The following is an 18627-nucleotide window of genomic DNA, read 5'->3' on the forward strand; positions in this document are numbered from 1 at the left end:
GAAGTGGGTATTCACCCACGAAAGCTCATGATCCAAAACTTCTGTTAGTCTATAAGGTGCCACAGGATTCTCTGCTGCTTTTACAGATTCAGACTAACACGGCTACCCCTCTGATAGTAGATTGATGAGGCATGATTTCCAGTTACAAAAGCTGTGTTGACTCTTCCCCAACATATTATTTTCATCTCTAGGTCTGATAATTTTGTTTTTAGTTTCAACTAATTTGCCTGGTACTGAAGTGAACTTACTGGCCTCTAATTGCCAGCATTGCCTCTGGAAACTTTTTAAAAACAGGTGTTACATTAGCTACCCTTTAGTCATCTGGTACAGAGGCTGATTTAAGCAATAGGTTACATACCATAATTAGTAGTTCTGCAATTTCACATTTGAATTCCTTCAGAACTCGTAGGTGAATACCATCTGGTCCTGGTCACTTATTACTGTTTAATGTATCAATCAGTTTCAAAACTTCCTCTAGTGGTACCCTGTGGGGGGAGGGATAGCTCAGTGGTTTAAGCATTGGCCTACTAAACCCAGGGTTGTGAGTTCAATCGTTGTGGAGGCCATTTAGGGATCTGGGGCAAAAATCTTTTTGGGGATTAGTTCCTGCTTTGAACAGGGGGTTGGACTAGATGACCTCCTGAGGTCCCTTCCAACCCTGATATTCTATGATTCAAATCACGGACAGCTCCTCGTATCTGTCACCTAAAAAGAATGGCTAACATGTAGAGATCTCCCTCACATCCTCTGCAGTGAAGACCAATATTAAGAATTCATTTAGCTTCTCCACAATGGCTTTGTCTTCACTGCTCCTTTAGCACCTTGATCATCCAGTGGCCCCCCCAGTGACTGTTTGGCGGGTTTCCTACTTCTGATTTACTTATTTTTTGCTGTTCATTTATGTATCCTAAGCTAGTTGCTCTTCAAGTTCTTTCTCCACCTGTCTTATCATACTTTTTACACTTGACTGCCAGAGTTTATGCTCCTTTCTATTTTCCTCACTAGGATCTGACTTCCAGTTTTAAAAGGATGCCTTTTTGCCTCTAGCCACCTCTTTTACTTGGCTGTTTAGCCATGGCAGAATTCAAGGGAGGGGAGTATACTTTTAGTTTGAGCCTCTGTTACAGTGTTTTTTCAATAGTCTCTCCTTGCGATTTGCAGGCACTACACTCTTGTGACTGTTCCTTTTAATTTCCATTTAACTAGTTTCCTCATTTTTGTGTAGTTCCCCTATTTGAAATTAAACACTACTGTGGTGGTTTTCTTTGGCATATTTCCCCCTATAAGGATGTTAAATTTATATTGATTGCTTTTACCAAGCGATTCAGCTATCTTTACCTCTTGGACCAGGGGGGAATTGCCTCTCCCCTTCTGGGTTCCAGGGCAAGCTGCTGCAAGAGGTAGTCATTTATGGTGTCTAGAAATTTTATTTCTGCATCCCTTCTTGAGGTGACATATACCCAGACAATATGAGGATAGCTGAAATCCCCCATTATTATTGCATTTTCTGCCTTTGTAGAATATCTAATCTCAAGCATTTCACCATCACCATCCTTGTCAGGTGGTCGGTAGTACAGTAACTCCTCACTTAAAGTCGTCCTGGTTAACGTTGTTTCATTGTTACGTTGCTGAACAATTAGGGAACATGCTCATATAAAGTTGTGCAATACTCCCCTATTATGTTGCTTGGCTGCCTTTCTCCACAGCTGGCAGCATCCCTATGCCCCCTGTCCCCACAGCGCCTCCCACTCGCTGGCAGACCCTGCGGATCAGTGCCTTCCCCCTCCTCCTGCCCATGGCAATCAGCTGGCTTGTGATGTGTAGGAGGCAGAAAGGAGGCGCGAGGACTCGGTGCGCAGGCTCCCCCTCCCTCCCCTGCCTCTTGCCTGCAGCAATCATCTGGCTTGCAGCATTCAGAAGGGAGGGGAGGAGGAGCAAGGATGAAGCATGTGAAGTAAAGGGAGAGGTGGAGGGGGGGAAGAGGCGGGTCAAGGGTGGGGACTTGGGGGAAGGGGTGGAGTGGATGGGCCAAGGGTTGAACTCCCTGCCCAAGTCAGTGCCTGTGCTTGCAAGAACAGCAAGAGGAGCAGCCAGACAATCCATCCTCTTCCACTCTCTGACTCTACCACCACAACCAAGCTTCATACTCAGAAGTGACAATGGTGTATTAAATTGTTTCTTTAAAATTGTTTAAAACTTATACCTGTATTAAATTATTACTTGTTTAAAATTGTTTAAAATGTACATAATGCCTTTTGTCTGGCAAAAAAAAAAATCCCTGGAACCTAACCCCTCCTATTTACATTAATTCTTATGGAGAAATTGGATTTGCTTAATATCGTTTCACTTAAAGTTGCATTTTTCAGGAACATAACCACAACGTTAAGTCAGGAGTTACTGTAGATTCCTACTGGTATTTTCTTATTATAGAAATATGGTATTTCTAGCCATAAAGATTCTATGAAACAGTTTGAATCATTTAAGATTTTTACTATATTTGACTCTCTACATTCTTTCACATATAATGCCACTCCCCCACCAGCACGACCTACTCTGTCATGTCTCTATATTTTGTACCCTGCTATCACTGTGTCTCATTGATTATTGTCATTCCACCAAGCTTCCATGATGCCTATTATACCAATAGGACAAATCCAGTTTAGCATCATTTGAGACATAGAGGTTAAAATCTGGTTTAAAGGATGTGCCCAGAGTTAGAGAAGAGTCAGTGGGTGGGTGCAGACTTTTATACCCTTGGTTTTAAAATACTGGAACAGAGCGTGGCACACACATGCATTGCCAGTGGGTAACTGTTTGCAAAGTATTCCACTGTTGCATGGGAGGCCATACAATCTCATAATGGGGCACAGATAATGTCAGGAAGAAAACCAACCAATTTCACCCCATACTTGGAAAAGAAACTGCTATAGCATATCTAGTTTAAAATGTTATTGCTAATTGAAAACATGTTTTCACAAAATTATACATTTGAACAGGTCATTATCAGATAATGTGTTAACCTTCAAAATAAGGATGCAGACAAAAAAATAAGGTAACTTTTCAGAAGTTAACATTTTCTTCCTGCAAATTATATTCTTTATCTCTAGGCAAATGCTGATTTTACAACTATATCTATATCTTGCTCCCCTGTGCTTAGAATGGAGATAAAATTGAAATGGCCATTTTCTACTGTAACTGTGCTGACTCTTACGGTTCCAAAGCGTATACTGGGGAAGTGCTTAAGATGTCAGGCCATGGGGGAATGCTTTCTGGAAATTTAACAATCTCTGTGAACTGACGGATGCAGAGTGGTCAACTGTACAAATACTATACGCCTTGTCCGGAGATGAACTGGTTATGAACACTTCTGCTTGGTTCCCTGGAGACTGGCATAGTAGGAAGAGAGCCTGAGACATAAGCCCTAGAATCAGAGGCCTGGTATGAGGCAGGACCCGCTGACAGAATCTGGTAAGAACAGGGCTGATATTGCAAAAATACACATTCCTAAGAAATGCTAGTCACAGAGTACTCACACAAACACATCCCAATATGAAGTGGTACGAGAACATTCCGATATTGAGAATGATACAAAAACATTCCCCAAGGATAACAGGAACACGCTGACCCCTCCTAAAGATAAGGTCAGGATGACAGTATGTAACAGAGATGTTTTGATCAAAACATCATATACAAGGTGATGGATGATAACTAGCCACGTTAGTCCCACTGTTTACTGAGCCGATCCATTGTTACGGGTATACACGTATTAGTGGTCTGGTAGAGTCTGCGGGATACTAATACTGTGCTTCGTCAACAATAAACCTGGCTGGGTGCTTTTTTTCCTTAACAGATTTTGTGGTCATTGGGTGGTTTGCTTCAGGTCTGCCGTGCCAGCTGTTTGCACAGGGCTGGGGCATCACACAGAGGGAACACACACATGCAGCCAAACATCTATTAACAGCTAACTACACTGGTGACCCTGACCACTAATCTGGTAAGTAAGCAAGCTGTCCTCTGTATAAATCGCAACCTAACATGACAGATAGTCACAAGCTAGGAAACTCCCTTAACCCCTCCCTACTAAGCCCCAGAAAGTTTAATAAGGTATGCAAGTGCTGGATTGCTAGCAAATCACTCTGAATCTCTCTTGGCTCAGGTTTCCCCACTTTCCTAGGTAGCTCTAACCCTCCCTTTCCCTGCCTCTCCTCACTTCTGCTCTTTCGCTCTTTTTAAATAAGTTAAAAGTTATAGTTTTTACAAAAACCTCCAAAAATAAAGCAATTAAAAAACAAACAAAACAACAAACAGAAGACAAGGTAAAAACTTTACTTTAAATAAATCCAATAAATTAATTATTTTAATGCTTCATTATGTTAACCCTTAACATCTATCAACATCTAACCACAGCTGGAAGCCATGCAGCAACAGAGGAGTTATTCTGTGACAGTGACTAGATCCAGTGATTAGCACTTGGCTATATTATTCCTGAAGAGCCAATATCAGACTAGGGTGGGCAGTGCAGGGTAGCAAAACAAAGAGATGGAAAAAGATAGAGGTGATCCTGCTAGCTGGGATAATGTTTATAAAGACGGTTAATGCACAGGTACAGTGAAAACAGTCTGTATACCTCTACCCAATCAAAGATTTGTTCATCATTCGCCTTGTCCTCAATAATGAGTTTTTCTAGCTGTTTGTTCAGTTCGTCAGCAGAGAGTTCTTCCTCTGAAAGTGCTTCTGAGGAACTGGAACAGTCAGACACTGTGAAGTCCAACTTCTGCAACATTAGAAGTTATGAGAAATGATTAAATATGCTTTTCTACATTGGATCATACTCAGGCAAAAGAACAAGCAACACTTTATTCTGTTTTATCATTATAATGATGTATGTCTTACCTTTCATTTAAAAGAATCTGAGCAATTTACACACAATACACTGATGTACAATCTATTCTGAGGGATCACTTCATCCAGCAAGGAAATGCAGCCACCTCTGAGGAAAAAAGTGGCACAGTGCAACACTCCACTCCACTTTAACCCATGAAATGAAGACATATATATTGTCTAATTGAAACTACACGGAGCTAGAATGCAAATATCAGATTTGGAATTTGATCACAAAGGAGGGCTGTCAAGTGATTAAAAAAATTAACTACAATTAATCACGCTGTTAAACAATAACAAAATATCATTTATTTAAATATTTTGGATGTTTTCTACGTTTTCAAATAGATTGATTTCAATTACAGCACAGAATACAAAGTGTATAGTGCTCACTTATATTTATTTTTATTACAAATATTTGCCCTGTAAAAACCAAAAGAAATAGTATTTTTCAATTCACCTGATACAAGTACTTTTGTGCAATCTCTTTATCATGAAAGTTGAACTTACAAATGTAGAATTATGGACAAAAAATAACTGCATTAAAAAATAAAACAACGTAAAATTTCAGAGCCCTTTCATGATAGAGTTGCACTACAGTATTTGTATGAGTTGAATTGAAAAATACTATTTTATCATTTCTACAGGGCAAATATTTGTAATAAAAATGATAATATAAAGTGAGCACCGTACACTTTGTTTTCTGAAACCTTTGTATTCTGTTGTAATTAAAATCAATATATTTCCAAATGTAGAAAAACATCCACAAATATTTAATAAATTTAAATTGGTATTCTATTGTTTAACAGTGCGATTAAAACTGAGATTAATTTTTTAAATCATGATTAATTTTTTTGAGTTAATCGAATGAGTTAACTACAATTAATTGAAAGCCCTATCAGGCAGCTAAAGCTAAAGCTAAAACACTATTTTTGCAAAATGTGACATAGAATCTATAATGATCACTTGTTCTCAGATCTTGGTTTTACGTTACTGTGCTACTAGAAATGCACTCTCTAAAATCAGGCTGGGCCACAGTTTCAGTACTGACTCAAGGGTAGAGTGCCATTATTTAATCACCCACATCACTTTCAAGCGTTCCTTTGGTGTCTTCCACCAAATGTACTGCCCAAACATAATCTGAATAACTGGAATACCTCATTTTGACAATATTTAGGGATGGAACTGAAATGAACAACTAGGACTCAAAATAAAAATAAAATATAACCCAATGGGCTAAATGTATCTTACAAATACACCTCACAGGGCTCTTCTCTAGCAGAAACTTGCTATCAACTCACGTGCTCCATGAGAAAGGTATGTACATCCTCCCCTTCACATAAGTAGTCCTTCCAACTCAGGCCAGCCTCCCTCCATAAGGCTCCTACTTTCTTATGGCTCTAAAACACAAAGCAATTTGTTCATTTTTTAAATCTGAAGAGAAAAGCACAGTAGCTTAAACAGGCTGGAATGGTGCTGCTGCATAAAGAGAAATAAATTATCATTTAGCCATAAAAAAATATGCCTAACCATGATGTGAAAACTTCCAGAAAGCCTGTGCTGGAGAAATTAGATATAGTATCCTACCTTTTACAGGTAAATGTTGTATCTTGTAAGATGCTCAGATGCCACAATGTTGTGTACTAAATATGGCTGGCTTGATGTGATATATGGAGTTTGCAACAACATGACCAAAGATCATCTACAATAAAGTGACCATATGTAAAAGTGTGGTCCAGTGGACATGATACAGAATTGGGACTCAAATGACCTGGGTTCTACTCCTAGCTCCTGCCACTGACTTGTTGTGCCTTAGTAAGAAATTATTTATTTTTCTATCCCTCTAAGTAAATAAAGTTAGAGCATGTCTACTTTAGAAAAATCATGTTTACATGGATATCTTCTGTATGGAGATCAATCCTCAAGGTCATGTCTGTGACATCAAGGTCACAGTTTAAATCCTACAATTCATTGTAAATCTATGGAAAATTACCTTTACAACCATATGTGGCACAACCTTCTGCATCTGACAGTCTAGTAGAGTTCATGTCTGACCTTTTAGAATTCCCCAAAATGTTGATATATATAATAAACAATATTGAAGATAGTGATAGTAATAGGCTCTTCTTTAGTGCCTTCCACCCAAGAATCTCAAAATTCTTTGCAAATATTAATGAATTAAGCCTCACAACACATGTTTGGTAAGGTATTATTATCCTCCTTTTACAAATGGATTATTGGGTGTCTAATGTTAGACTTCAAGATAAATGTGGCCTGATTTTCAGAGGCAGATTATAGTCAGTGGGAGCTGCTTGTGCTCAGTATTTCTGTGACTCACGGCTCAGATTTAGGTGACTAAATATGGTGTTGGATGCCTGACTTTAGGCAGAGCTAGAAATAGAACCCAGATCTTCTGACTGTAGGCTGTGCTTTAACCACAAGATCATGGCTCCTCTCCCTGCTCTTCTCCCATGATATAGAGAAAATGGTAAGCCACAGTCCAAACAAGCAGCAAATTACTAATTTTAAAAAAATAAAAGATAAGCTTCTAGCCACACAAAGGAGCTGTTGCATTGAAAAGCTTCTGGAACAACTGACCTCATTTGAATGCATGCTTTAAAAAGGAGGTGCTGAATTTTACAGGGCTTAATGTACAAGACTACACAAAGTGAATTATTTAGGCTGAACTTAGAAATAAAATTTTAAAAATATGATACACTTATAGGGAAACTATCAAGGTGACTGTAAAGACAACCGTGAAAATGTGCAAAAGAGCTTTAGAAGTTACATGGTGAACAGGTATCTCTATCCCTAGACTAGAGACAAGTCAATCTCAAGAGTTTGCAAGTTTAGTTTGGATAAACATCCAGAAGTCCTAATGGCCATCTGAAGCTTATCCGAATTCCCAGAACCTCTCAGGTCTGCAAGAACAGGCTCTTTTGCATGATTGCCAGTACTTCTTGTTTCTGATCATCCCAGAAATACCTTGAGAATGGCTCTCTTGCAATATTTCAGCACTCCAGCTTCTGGAAGAAGCCAGGTACAGAGGTACCTACAAAAGGGAAATGTGATAAGAAAATCGTAACCCAACTTTTTGGATTCTGATGAGGCTTGGTTTAAAATTTGGGGGAGGAAAGACAGGTTTCTTATGTTATTCACACAGGTTCACCTATTCCGAAATGTTGGGAATATGAGCACACTGTCTTTATGCATGATCATTTATTTTCTGCACCCAACACAATTTATAAGTTATATCCCAGCATACTTACCATTTGTTTGCATAGAAGGTGCAATATTTCAGAAAGCAAGACCGCAGCTCTTCCCACAGGAAGTAAAGGTTTGCTAAATTCTCTGAAATGGAACAGAAATAAATACTTTTATTATAATCTTTTATTGTCCCAGATAAGTTATACTGTTGTGAAAAGCAGCTCTTGATTCGGGGCAAGAGAGAGGTGGGGATCAAGCTGATGCAGAAAACTGCACAGCTTTAAATTCTGCTCTGTATATGGGATCTCATCTTGCTCCCACTGAAGTTAATGTTAAAGCTCTGATCAACTTCATTAATGCAGAATTGGGCCCATATTAGACTAAAACTTAAAAAAAACTGTGCATGAACAATTAAAACACCTTTATACCTTATTTTTACATAGGGCCAGATCTACTTATTTTGATGGGATAAGGATTTAGTCTGTACTTGTAGATTGTAAGGCCTAGATTTTAAACATATGCAGGTCCTTGATTTCAATGGGAGTTAGATGCCCAAGTACCTTTAAAAACGTGTCCCTAAGCTCTTTGGAGCAGGGAACTGTTGCTTTCTAGATATTAGTATAGTGCTACAATAACAGGACCCAAACCTGGTTGGCCTATCTGTGCTGCTCCAATGTGATTGAAGGTGATAATGATAAAAATATAGTAATGGTCTGATTCTGGAAAATGGGTTTCCATTTTTGTGGGTGTAGCTTTGTGTTCCTGGTTAATAGTAATCAGACAGATGTTTAAGTGGTAATTAATTCTAGGCACAATTATCACAGGTGAAAAACTGTCTTCAGAAAATGAAGGCAGAGGTCACATCCCCTTAAAAGATCAGGGCCTTAATATTTCCCTGAGTCACTCTGGTCCTACAACTTTAGGTTGTTTTTAAATCAGCTAGAAAAAAACTGGGACTGAAGAGGACTGGTAGATAACATTTAAAAAAAAAAAAAAGAAAGACTGCACAACAGCCAGGGCTGGCTCCAGGCACCAGCAAGCAGCTGCTTGGGGCGGCCACTTTGGAGAGGGGCGGCAATTCGGCAGAGGGTCCCTCACTCCCTGTCGGAGCGAAGGACCTCCCGCTGAATTGCCGCAGATCGCGATTGCGGCTTTTTTTTTTTTTTTTTTGGCTGCTTGGGGCGGCAAAACCTCTGGAGCCGGCCCTGGCAACAGCAAGCTCCTGTACCATCAGAGCTTTCATATTAATGCAAATTTGATTTGTGGAACATCTCTCACAAGGTCTCACATTGACTCTCACATCTGAGTTTCATAGTATTCCTGTCTAGTCAACTGACAGAAGTCATGCTGCTTAGATGTTATAGCATAATCGGCTAGTTTAGGCATGACGGTCACTGAAATAGCATTGCTTACATTGTAAGTTCTCTCATAGAGATTCCTCCTTCTTTTAACATGGGGGTCACCAATTCAGCTAGATACAACCAAATATGTGGTATATCAATGGCCATATCATCTGCCAGCTCCAAGGTGTCTGAAAACCTTTGAAAGAAAGGAGAAACTCCAAATATTAAATCCAATTCCAATCTCAGTGATTTTTTTTCTGCCAAGTAAATCCACTCTGCATTATATACTTTTGATTTTTTTAAAAAGCCCAGTGCTATACCATGCAATCCTCTCCAGGTTATTGTGTAGCATAATTACCTCTTGGAAATGCTGAAGCACTGGAAGTATGTGCAAAAGGAAATTCCCTCCATGTAACTGGAGTGCCATGGAAGGTGGTAGTCAAAACATACAGGAAAACAATTTTTAAAACTCCCATTACCCAATAATGAGCTGCTCATTAACAGTCCTGACATCTGTAAGGATAAAAAGCGTTTTCTTTTTTAAATACAAAACCTCTAAAAAACAGAATTTTACATGTGGGAGGACACAGAAAATAAGGTATAAGATTTTCAACGGAACAATGTTTGATTAAGCCTGGTGTGATCAATCAACTGTCTAAAACATAACACAAGAAAATAGTCAATAAACCGGAATGTGGCCTTCCAAAAGCACAATGACAAATTATCAATGAACCAGCTTCACATTTCATCAGTGGTACCAGGCACTCACTTTTTACCTGGTGGATTATAAATGCTTCTCTATCAGAAAATTCACACTGATTCATTGGTTCCCAGGAGCCTTCAATAGTCTTCTGGTATCCATTTTAAATGGTTTCTGATGAATTCTCTTTTTCTTGTTTACTGGTTTCAGGGATGGTTTTTGAGCTGCTGTCTCACATACCTGTTTCTTTCTGAAGTCTTCTGGTACTGGTTCATCATGGGTTTGCCAGTAATTTGGCTGTTTATTTCCTGTCACGCAGAGAACTTCGCACTAGAGTTGAAATTAGTTTAGATTTTGTGCTATGATCTTTTCTCAGACCATGGCCCTGAATCTCATGGTAACATGTCTTGGGTGAACAGTATAGCAAGTCTTTAGCAATTTTGCTGTATGTCCACTGAATGTCATGGCTCTCCACCCTCATTCGGTTATCTCTAGTGCATTCATTTGATTTCTCGCCCTTCTGTCCCCCCCTCCAGGAATACCACACATCCTAATACTTCACCAACAGTCCACTTCTTTGGGCACAGTAACTCATTATCAATATCAAGTGAAGTGTGATAAATTGTAGTTTACAGTGTTGTAACTGTGTTGGTCCCAGGATATTAGAGAGACAGGGTGGGTGAGGTAATACCTTTTACTGGACTAACATCTGTTGGTGAAAGAGACAAGCTTTCAAGATACACAGTTCTTCTTCTGGTCTGAAGACCAGCCTCAATGTGAATAATCCTGAATCTGTAAGTCACTGCATGTGCGTGTGCGCACGCACGCACACACACACACAATTTAAAACCCTGTATAAGTATTTCTTATTTTAGCTTACCTGGAACAACAGATTTCAACAAAGTATCATAAAGCCTATTATGTTAGTTTTGTGTTTTGATGACAGTTATGTGTTTCCAAAGTGAATGTTCATCTTGTCCAGCAGCAAGCCATTTACTTGGAAGGTGTACTTACCAAACATCATACTTGGAGACCAAATGTTTCTACTCTTATGATCTATCTAGCCTCCACTAGTCATAGAAGCAAAAGAGCCTTCCAAGTCTACTGATAAACCCAGGTTATGTAATCCTTCTGCATCGGTTTTTAGATTTTTTCCATGTCAAAACTCACTGTCAGTGATGGATTTGCTGACACTGTCATCATTAAGCAGTCAATAGCAGTGTGATATGGCAACCTTTCAAATAAAAGCACCATAAATGGGTTACAGACACTAAAGTTTAATATGTGAAAACATTAATTTCTTCTGCCATAGTTACTTTCTTAATTATTCCTGGTTTAATCATTACATTATGATCCCTGGGGTGTACTGGCTGATTTAGGGGACTCTTACTGGGATACATGGTTCATTTTACTTTTGTGCAACAAGTTCAAATCTAGGCTAGGTCAGTGTGGTCTGGACACAGTTACCATATGACAATCTAACACCTGTTCAATGACCAATGAGGTGGCATATCTTCAGTTCCTAGAGGACAAGTATGCACATCACCAACAGCATAACTGCATTTGGCACCATACTACCCTTATCTCCAGAGTTGGTCCCCATAAATCAGAGCTGAGTCACTGGCAGCAAGTACTGCATGAGTGAAGCCTCTCTTGTCATTGCAAGAACTATCCCCATTCTGGGGATAGATGGAGGACTTTAGTTCAAAGAGCTGCCAATATGGCACTTTTCGCAAACATTAATTTCACTCAAATATTGATTTAACACATCCTTACCCCAGTTATACGAGCCTCCTCAATGGGCAAACATAAATCCTCTTTCACCAAGGATACTTGTAGGACACTGTTGATCTCACAGGAAGCTGGGAAGGGGGTATCCCCCATCACAAAGAGTATGTTTTTGAAATTAACACAAAAAGGAATTAGAGATCTAATTAAAGTGTTCATATGGCAGAATACCAACCCCTTGAAGAAGTCCTGTTTGCTTAGCTTTTCTGACTGCACCAACTGATATAGTAATTGGCCCATGTGATCCCTGGTGATCTGACTCCTCTCAAGAGTAGACTCCACTCCAACTCGCACAAAAATGGGCAGCAGACTCTGTGCATTCAACTCCTCCACACATTGCATTGCTTCCTGTTCAAACAACACAGAGGATCATTTATCTGATTTCTGGAAAAAATCAAGACATGCAAGGCAAGAGAATGTTCTTCGCTAAAACAAAGTCCACAATACTTAGTACTTTTGGCTGAAGTCAACAGATTATTTTGATACACTTCTGTCATTCAGGGAAACTGAAAGGTGAGGGTACATCATTAACATTGCTTCAAGACATCTTGGAGGCAGAGAACTCAGTAGCGGTAAAAAAAAAAAATGGTATTAGATATTTAGACAGATCAGAGTGACCACAGTTACAGTTAATAGAATTTTTCAATACTCATGCTTCAGGGAATACACTAGCTGTTAACTGACAGGTGCTAGGAAGAAAATGCTTCTATGGGCAGGGTATTCTATTATTGTTCTCTAAACATTGTTCCATCTCAGTGAGAAGATACTCAACTAAATGGAATTCTGTTCCAATCTGGTGTGGCAATTCATATGTTATGAAAAGATGCTATGTAATGAAGCAGAAAATATATGAATCATATTTTGCAAATGCAACATTTCCTTTATATACAGTCCCTACATTCTGGTACCCACACTTTATAAAATACACAAGTAAAATACTCTGAAGAACAGTCAGAGAGAAATACAGTAATACCATGCTTATAATATCTGCACTATCATCAGAGAAGAAGCTCTTCAGTTGAATGTTTAAGTCAGCTACAGTAGACTTCAGTGGGCTCTTTATGACTCAATACATTTAAATGCCTTTTATCTTGGATCATACTCTCTGTTGTCAGGAATTGGTAGCCCCAGATGAATGTCTGGACTTTCTAGGTGGCTATTTTCCACAGGTCACAGAGTCTCAGGTAGTCCCAGACTCCATGTTGAAGCCATAGTTTTAAATCAGGTGTATGTTAGTGTCTGACAGAAACAAGGATAATGTGACTATAGGTTTTTACAATTGACTGCTGAGTCCTTGGCTGTACATCACAGGTGTCACTAGAGGATGCAACAAAGCTAAATCACAGTTTTAATCTGATTACAAAGTAAACACTATGGTTAAACACATGAAGAACCAGGGTGTTTCTACTGATATGTGCCATATCAAAACTCTGTTAAGGTGAAGTTAAGGTTCTAGGCACATACCAGTAGTTGGAGTGCCTATTACATTTCAGGAATGTTAGAGCTAAAAAATCATAAAACAAATCACATAACAACCAACCTCAAATGTTTAACCCTTAGGAAATGCACTTCTCAAACAAGCACCCAAATCACTTTAACTCTGCTTCTGTAGAAATATCCTGAGAAAATCAGAAAAAGTATACTTCTATATCCAGCCAGAACAAACTGTTTCATTGTATCAGTGACCATAGAAACTAAAATGCCTTATAATGGGTACACTTGGAGGAATAACTCAAAAAAAAAAATGGAATGGAGTTTTTTGTTTTTTCATGTAGCTGAAGTTGCATAACTTAGATCGACTTACTGTGGTGTCTTCACTGTGGTGAGTTGGCTGCTGCCACTCCCCCATCGACTCCAAGTACAGGAGTCAATGGGAGAACTCTCAGGGGTCTATTTATCACATCTAGACTAGATGCGATAAATCGATACCCGCTGCATTGATTCTGCCTGCTGATCTGGTGGGTAGTGTAGACATACCCTTAGAGTAAATATTCCGTGGTGACAATACTAAATCATATTTTATTAACTCTTGAAATCAGACTTTACTAAGCCAAATATTTGTCCTGGGGCTAGCTTTTGGACAAGTAGAGTCCTGTACAATAGGATTTACCTCTCCTGCCTGTTTTTTTTGGCTACAAAATTTTAGAAGAATTTTGGAACTGTATTTAATGACTTTATTTAAAGGATGTCAATTCAGGAACCCCTCATTCTAGTCACTTGAAACTTTGCAGAAAAATTCTACCTGTGCTACAGATCTAGCCTATCAATTTTGAAGACAATATACTTGTTGTGGATTTTACAGGAGAGGCCAAAGTCCAGCTTACAATGGAAACTCAATTGCAGCCTTAATGATGGAGTGATGACAGCTGTTCAATAATTCTCAGCATTTACTAAAACTACTCTGGAGTACTTTGTTCAATATGTATCATTTCATCTGCCTTGAGATCAGAACAACGGGTTTCTTATAAGTGAATTAAACCTTTGTCTAGTTTCCCTAGCTTTCTATATCCAGCATTGACATACTATTATAACAGTGCTGCTCAGTGGTCATGACAGACATATCTAAAACTTTCTGCTTACAATACCCAAAGGAGACTCTTTTTCCTCTGTCATTAGCAATGGAAGAACCAGAACAGTCAGAGAACTGTGCTAAAGTTGTGCACCGATTCCTTCTATCCAAATTCCAGTAGGTCCCATGTTTATGTTAAAGAACTAAGAACAGGGTGTTTAAAAAAAAATGCTAAAGATCCCACTGTTCCATGGCTTTCTGGAAGGTGAGGTTTTCATTCTGTTTACCTTATAATCGTTTATGTGCAAGAACTCATCAATGATGGATTTGCACTTTCTCTCCATTTCCTCTTCTGACAGTGAAAATTTGTCTTGTACTGGAGCTGAGGGAGTTTCTGGCTTGGCTGGTAATAAGGTAGAGAAAACAGACACTGGATAAAGAAGTCATCTTCAGTTCCAAAAAAAAAAGTATTTTTAGAAAAGTATTTAAAAAATCCCCCAATCTCCTCTCTCAGCCATTTTTGCTGGCTGAACAGAACAATTAATAGGCACTGTCTGCTGTGATGACTGAAAGAAGGCTGATTTGGAAGCAGAGTTGGCTCCAGGCACCAGCATTCCAAGCACGTGCCTGGGGTGGCAAGGTGTGGGGGGCGGCCTGCCGGTCCCTGCGAAGGCGGCAGGCAGGCAGCCTTCGGCGGTGCGCCTGTCGGAGGTCCGCCGGTCCCATGGATTTGGCAGCAGGTACGCCAAAGCTGCGGGACCAGTGGACCTCCCGCAGGCATGCCGCTGAAGCCGCAGGACTGGGGACATCCCGCAAGCATGCTGCCAAATCACCTTTCTCAGTTAGCATAATACTTGGCAGTGACATGGCATTTTACACCTTCAAAGCACTTTACAAAAATTAAATAATTTATTTTTGAGCTGTGGCAGTAGTTCTCACTGAATGCTGCAAATGTACAGCATGTTGCTTGTGAATGTCAGAAACCAAAGACAATCTCCTGTGACAGGATTGGGCCAGATGGCTACAGGAGAGTGTAGAAGGCAGATATATTAGGTCCAGGTTAAGCAGGTCCCTGTCCCATGCGTAAGGTAATAGGGGCAGTTCCAGAACAACCCAGGAACTCACTGGAACCAATTAAGGCAGACAGGTAGACACCAGGAGCCAAAGAAGCTGCTAGAATCAATTAAGACAAGCAGGCTAATCAGGGCACCTAGTTTAAAAAGGACCTCACTTCAGTCACGGAAGGGTGCATGTGAGGAGCTGGGAGCAAGAGGTGCAAGGAGCTGAGAGTAAAAGGCTGTGCTGCTGGAGGACTTCAAAGTACAAGTGTTACCAGACATCAGGAGGAAGGTCCTGTGGTGAGGATAAAGAAGGTGTTGGGAGGAGGCCATGAGGAAGTAGCTGAGAGAGTTGTAGCTGTTACACAGTTGTTACAAGAGACACTGTGGACAGTTGCAATCCACAGGGCCCTAGGCTGGAACCTGGAGTAGAGGGTGGGCCTGGGTTCCCCCCATCTGCATCAACTCCCTATTTAGTACAAGAGGAGATGACCTGGCCTGTGGGTCCCACCAGAGGGGATGTCTCTGGCCTATCCCCCGACCCACTAGGTGGGTCAGCAGACACTGCAGTGATTGTTCTCCTCCCTTTCCCCATGCTGGCCAGTGATGAGGTTAGCTGAGTGAACATCAGGTTTGAGCTGCTAGCAAAAGTGGCCAAACTGAGGGCTGCTGTGAATCTCTGAAGGGGGGCAAATCCACCAATAAGCACACGACCCACCAAAGCAGAAGAGGAACTTTATCACACTCCCTGCTTCTAAAATCCACAGTAGAAAGCAACCCCCCAAACTCTCTCCCCAGCCAATCTTCTGGGTCTGGACATGCCTCCCCTCAAGCTCACTTCAGAGAAAAGCCTGAATACACTGAGGGGCTCTCACTGTGCTCTGCAAGTTATGACTGTTATTTAGTATTTGTATTGCAGTAGCATTCAGGACATGCTAGGGACTGTTCACGCAAATCGTAAGGCACTGTCCCTACCCCAAAAGGCTCACAAGCCAAGGTTTTATACTCATGGACCCTTTTCTTAAATTTCCTCAGTATTGTACCACTACTGGCTCAGCTCCAATGGAGGGAGCAACAGTGGGCCTCGAGCACAGACAAAGTGTCAATAGCCACCAATATTTCTACTATTGTGGCATCATGACTTGCTCTGAGCAAGGGTAGGTGGCATAGTGGTAAAGACATTGGACCTTGTCTACACTAGATTTCCCACCACTGGGAAATGTTAAAGTGTAGACACAGCCTAAAGAGATAAACAATTCTGGTGCTTAGACATCATGGTGGGAAGAGCCTAAAAAGCATCTAACATAGACAGAACATGACTAACCAGGGATTCAGTCATACCGGATCCTGAGAGTACACACACATAACTGAAGTCAGTGGGACATGAGGATATATAGCACCTCTCGAGAAGCTGAAGTTCATAGGTTCTGGCCCAGGCAGATAAAGTTTGAGAGTGAAAGGCCTTCCACTGAAAATGCTATGCCTCAGCATTCCATCCTGGGACCATTAACAGAAGCATCTTGACTAGTCTCAACTGTTGAGAAGGTATGAAGACAGCAAGGTGGTGACTGGGCAACCAGGACACAGTCCCATTTTTATTCCATGACCATGGCACCTTACAAAAATTAATGCAAACACAATATCCAAAAAATAAAATAAAAGATCTTTCTAAAATAACCACATCCTGATGACTCTTACACTGTGCCCAAACCTCACCAGGCTTGGGCTCTGACCAACCATTCCAGGCAACAGGTTCCAGATACATGAGGTCAGAACTGAGAACATATCTTCCACTGGTCCTGGGCTGTATAAGTAGGGGGATTGCCAGCAGATTGAGGGACATGATCATTCCCCTCTATTCAACATTGGTGAGGCCTCATCTGGAGTACTGTGTCCAGTTTTGGACCCCACACTACAAGAAGGATGTTGGAAAAATTGGAAAGAGTCCAGCGGAGGCAACAAAAATGATTAGGGCCTGAAGCACATGACTTATGAGGAGAGGCTGAGGAACTGGGATTGTTTAGTCTGCAGAAGAGAAGAATGAAGGGGGATTTGATAGCTGCTTTCAACTACCGGAAAGGGAGTTCCAAAGAAGATGGATCTAGACTGTTCTCAGTGGTACCAAATGACAGAACAAGGAGTAATGGTCTCAAGTTGCACTGGGGAAGGTTTGGATATTAGGAAAAACTTTTTCCCTAGGAGGATGGGGAAGCACTGGAATGGGTTCCCTAGGGAGGTGGTGGAATCTCCTTCTTTAGAGGTTTTTAAGGTCAGGCTTGATTTAGTTGGGGATTGGTCCTGCTTTGAGCAGTGGGTTGGACTTGATGACCTCCTAAGGTCCCTTCTAACCCTGATATTCTATGATTCTATGAATTGACAGCAAGAACAACAACAGAAAAGGCAATTATACAGATAATTGGGTCCCAGTTACCTTGCAGACATATAAAATGGTTACTAACCTTTCATAACAGTTGTTCTTTGAGATGTGTTGCTCATGTCCATTCCATGTTAGGTGTGTGCATGCCACGTGTACTGTTGCTGAAGATTTTTCCCTCAGTGAGGTCCATTGGGATGGCTCTAGAACTCTCTGGAGCTACATGTTTATGCGCTGATAGAAGGGGTGCCGCAGACTTCGAAACCTCTCAGTTCCTTGCTGGTTAACTCTGACAGAGGGGTAGTAGGGTGAGTCATGGAATGGACATGACCAACACAACTCAAAGAACAACACTTACAAAAGATTAGTAACCATTTTTTCTTTGAGGGGTTGCTCATGTCCATTCCACGTTAGGTGACTCACAAGCAATACTCAAGGAGGTGGGCTTGGAGTTAATGGGCATACTGACTACAACACTGCTCTTCTGAAACAGGCATAATCTCAGGCCTCTTGGGTGATGGTGTAGTGAGATGTGAAGGTATGCACTGGCAACCAGGTCGTGGCTCTGCAGATGTTCTGGATTGGGACCTGTGCATGGAATGCTGCTGACGAAGCCTGGGCTCTTGTGGAATGAGCGGCTAAGATGGCTGGAGACGGGATATTCGCTGTTCATAGAAAGCTCAAATACAGGCAGTTATGCAGGATGAGATCCTTTGGGTTGACACAGGTAGCCCTCTGATTCTTTCTGCGTAGATGAAGAGTTGCAT

General features: G+C 40.7%; 1 protein-coding gene across 21 annotated transcripts in view; it reads right to left on the reverse strand.

Moving 5' to 3' along the window:
- EIF4G3 (eukaryotic translation initiation factor 4 gamma 3) overlaps window positions 1–18627 on the reverse strand; it is a 499287-nt gene that overhangs the window by 19133 nt on the left and 461527 nt on the right. For 19 of the 21 annotated variants that reach the window (XM_075060289.1, XM_075060273.1, XM_075060272.1 and 16 more), the window contains 6 exons: window positions 14716–14831; window positions 12095–12267; window positions 9502–9627; window positions 8151–8232; window positions 6183–6281; window positions 4628–4774 (listed from right to left, as the gene is read on the reverse strand). In XM_075060289.1, coding sequence (XP_074916390.1) covers window positions 4628–4774; window positions 6183–6281; window positions 8151–8232; window positions 9502–9627; window positions 12095–12267; window positions 14716–14831 — 743 coding nt within the window. Of the gene's footprint in view, window positions 1–4627; window positions 4775–6182; window positions 6282–6468; window positions 6584–7866; window positions 7934–8150; window positions 8233–9501; window positions 9628–12094; window positions 12268–14715; window positions 14832–18627 lie in introns of those variants that run through there. The other 2 variants (XR_012654775.1, XM_075060292.1) reach the window with 2 other exon arrangements.

This window comes from Chelonoidis abingdonii, chromosome 23, assembly GCF_003597395.2.
Source record: "Chelonoidis abingdonii isolate Lonesome George chromosome 23, CheloAbing_2.0, whole genome shotgun sequence".
Classification (NCBI taxonomy): Eukaryota; Metazoa; Chordata; order Testudines; family Testudinidae; genus Chelonoidis; species Chelonoidis abingdonii.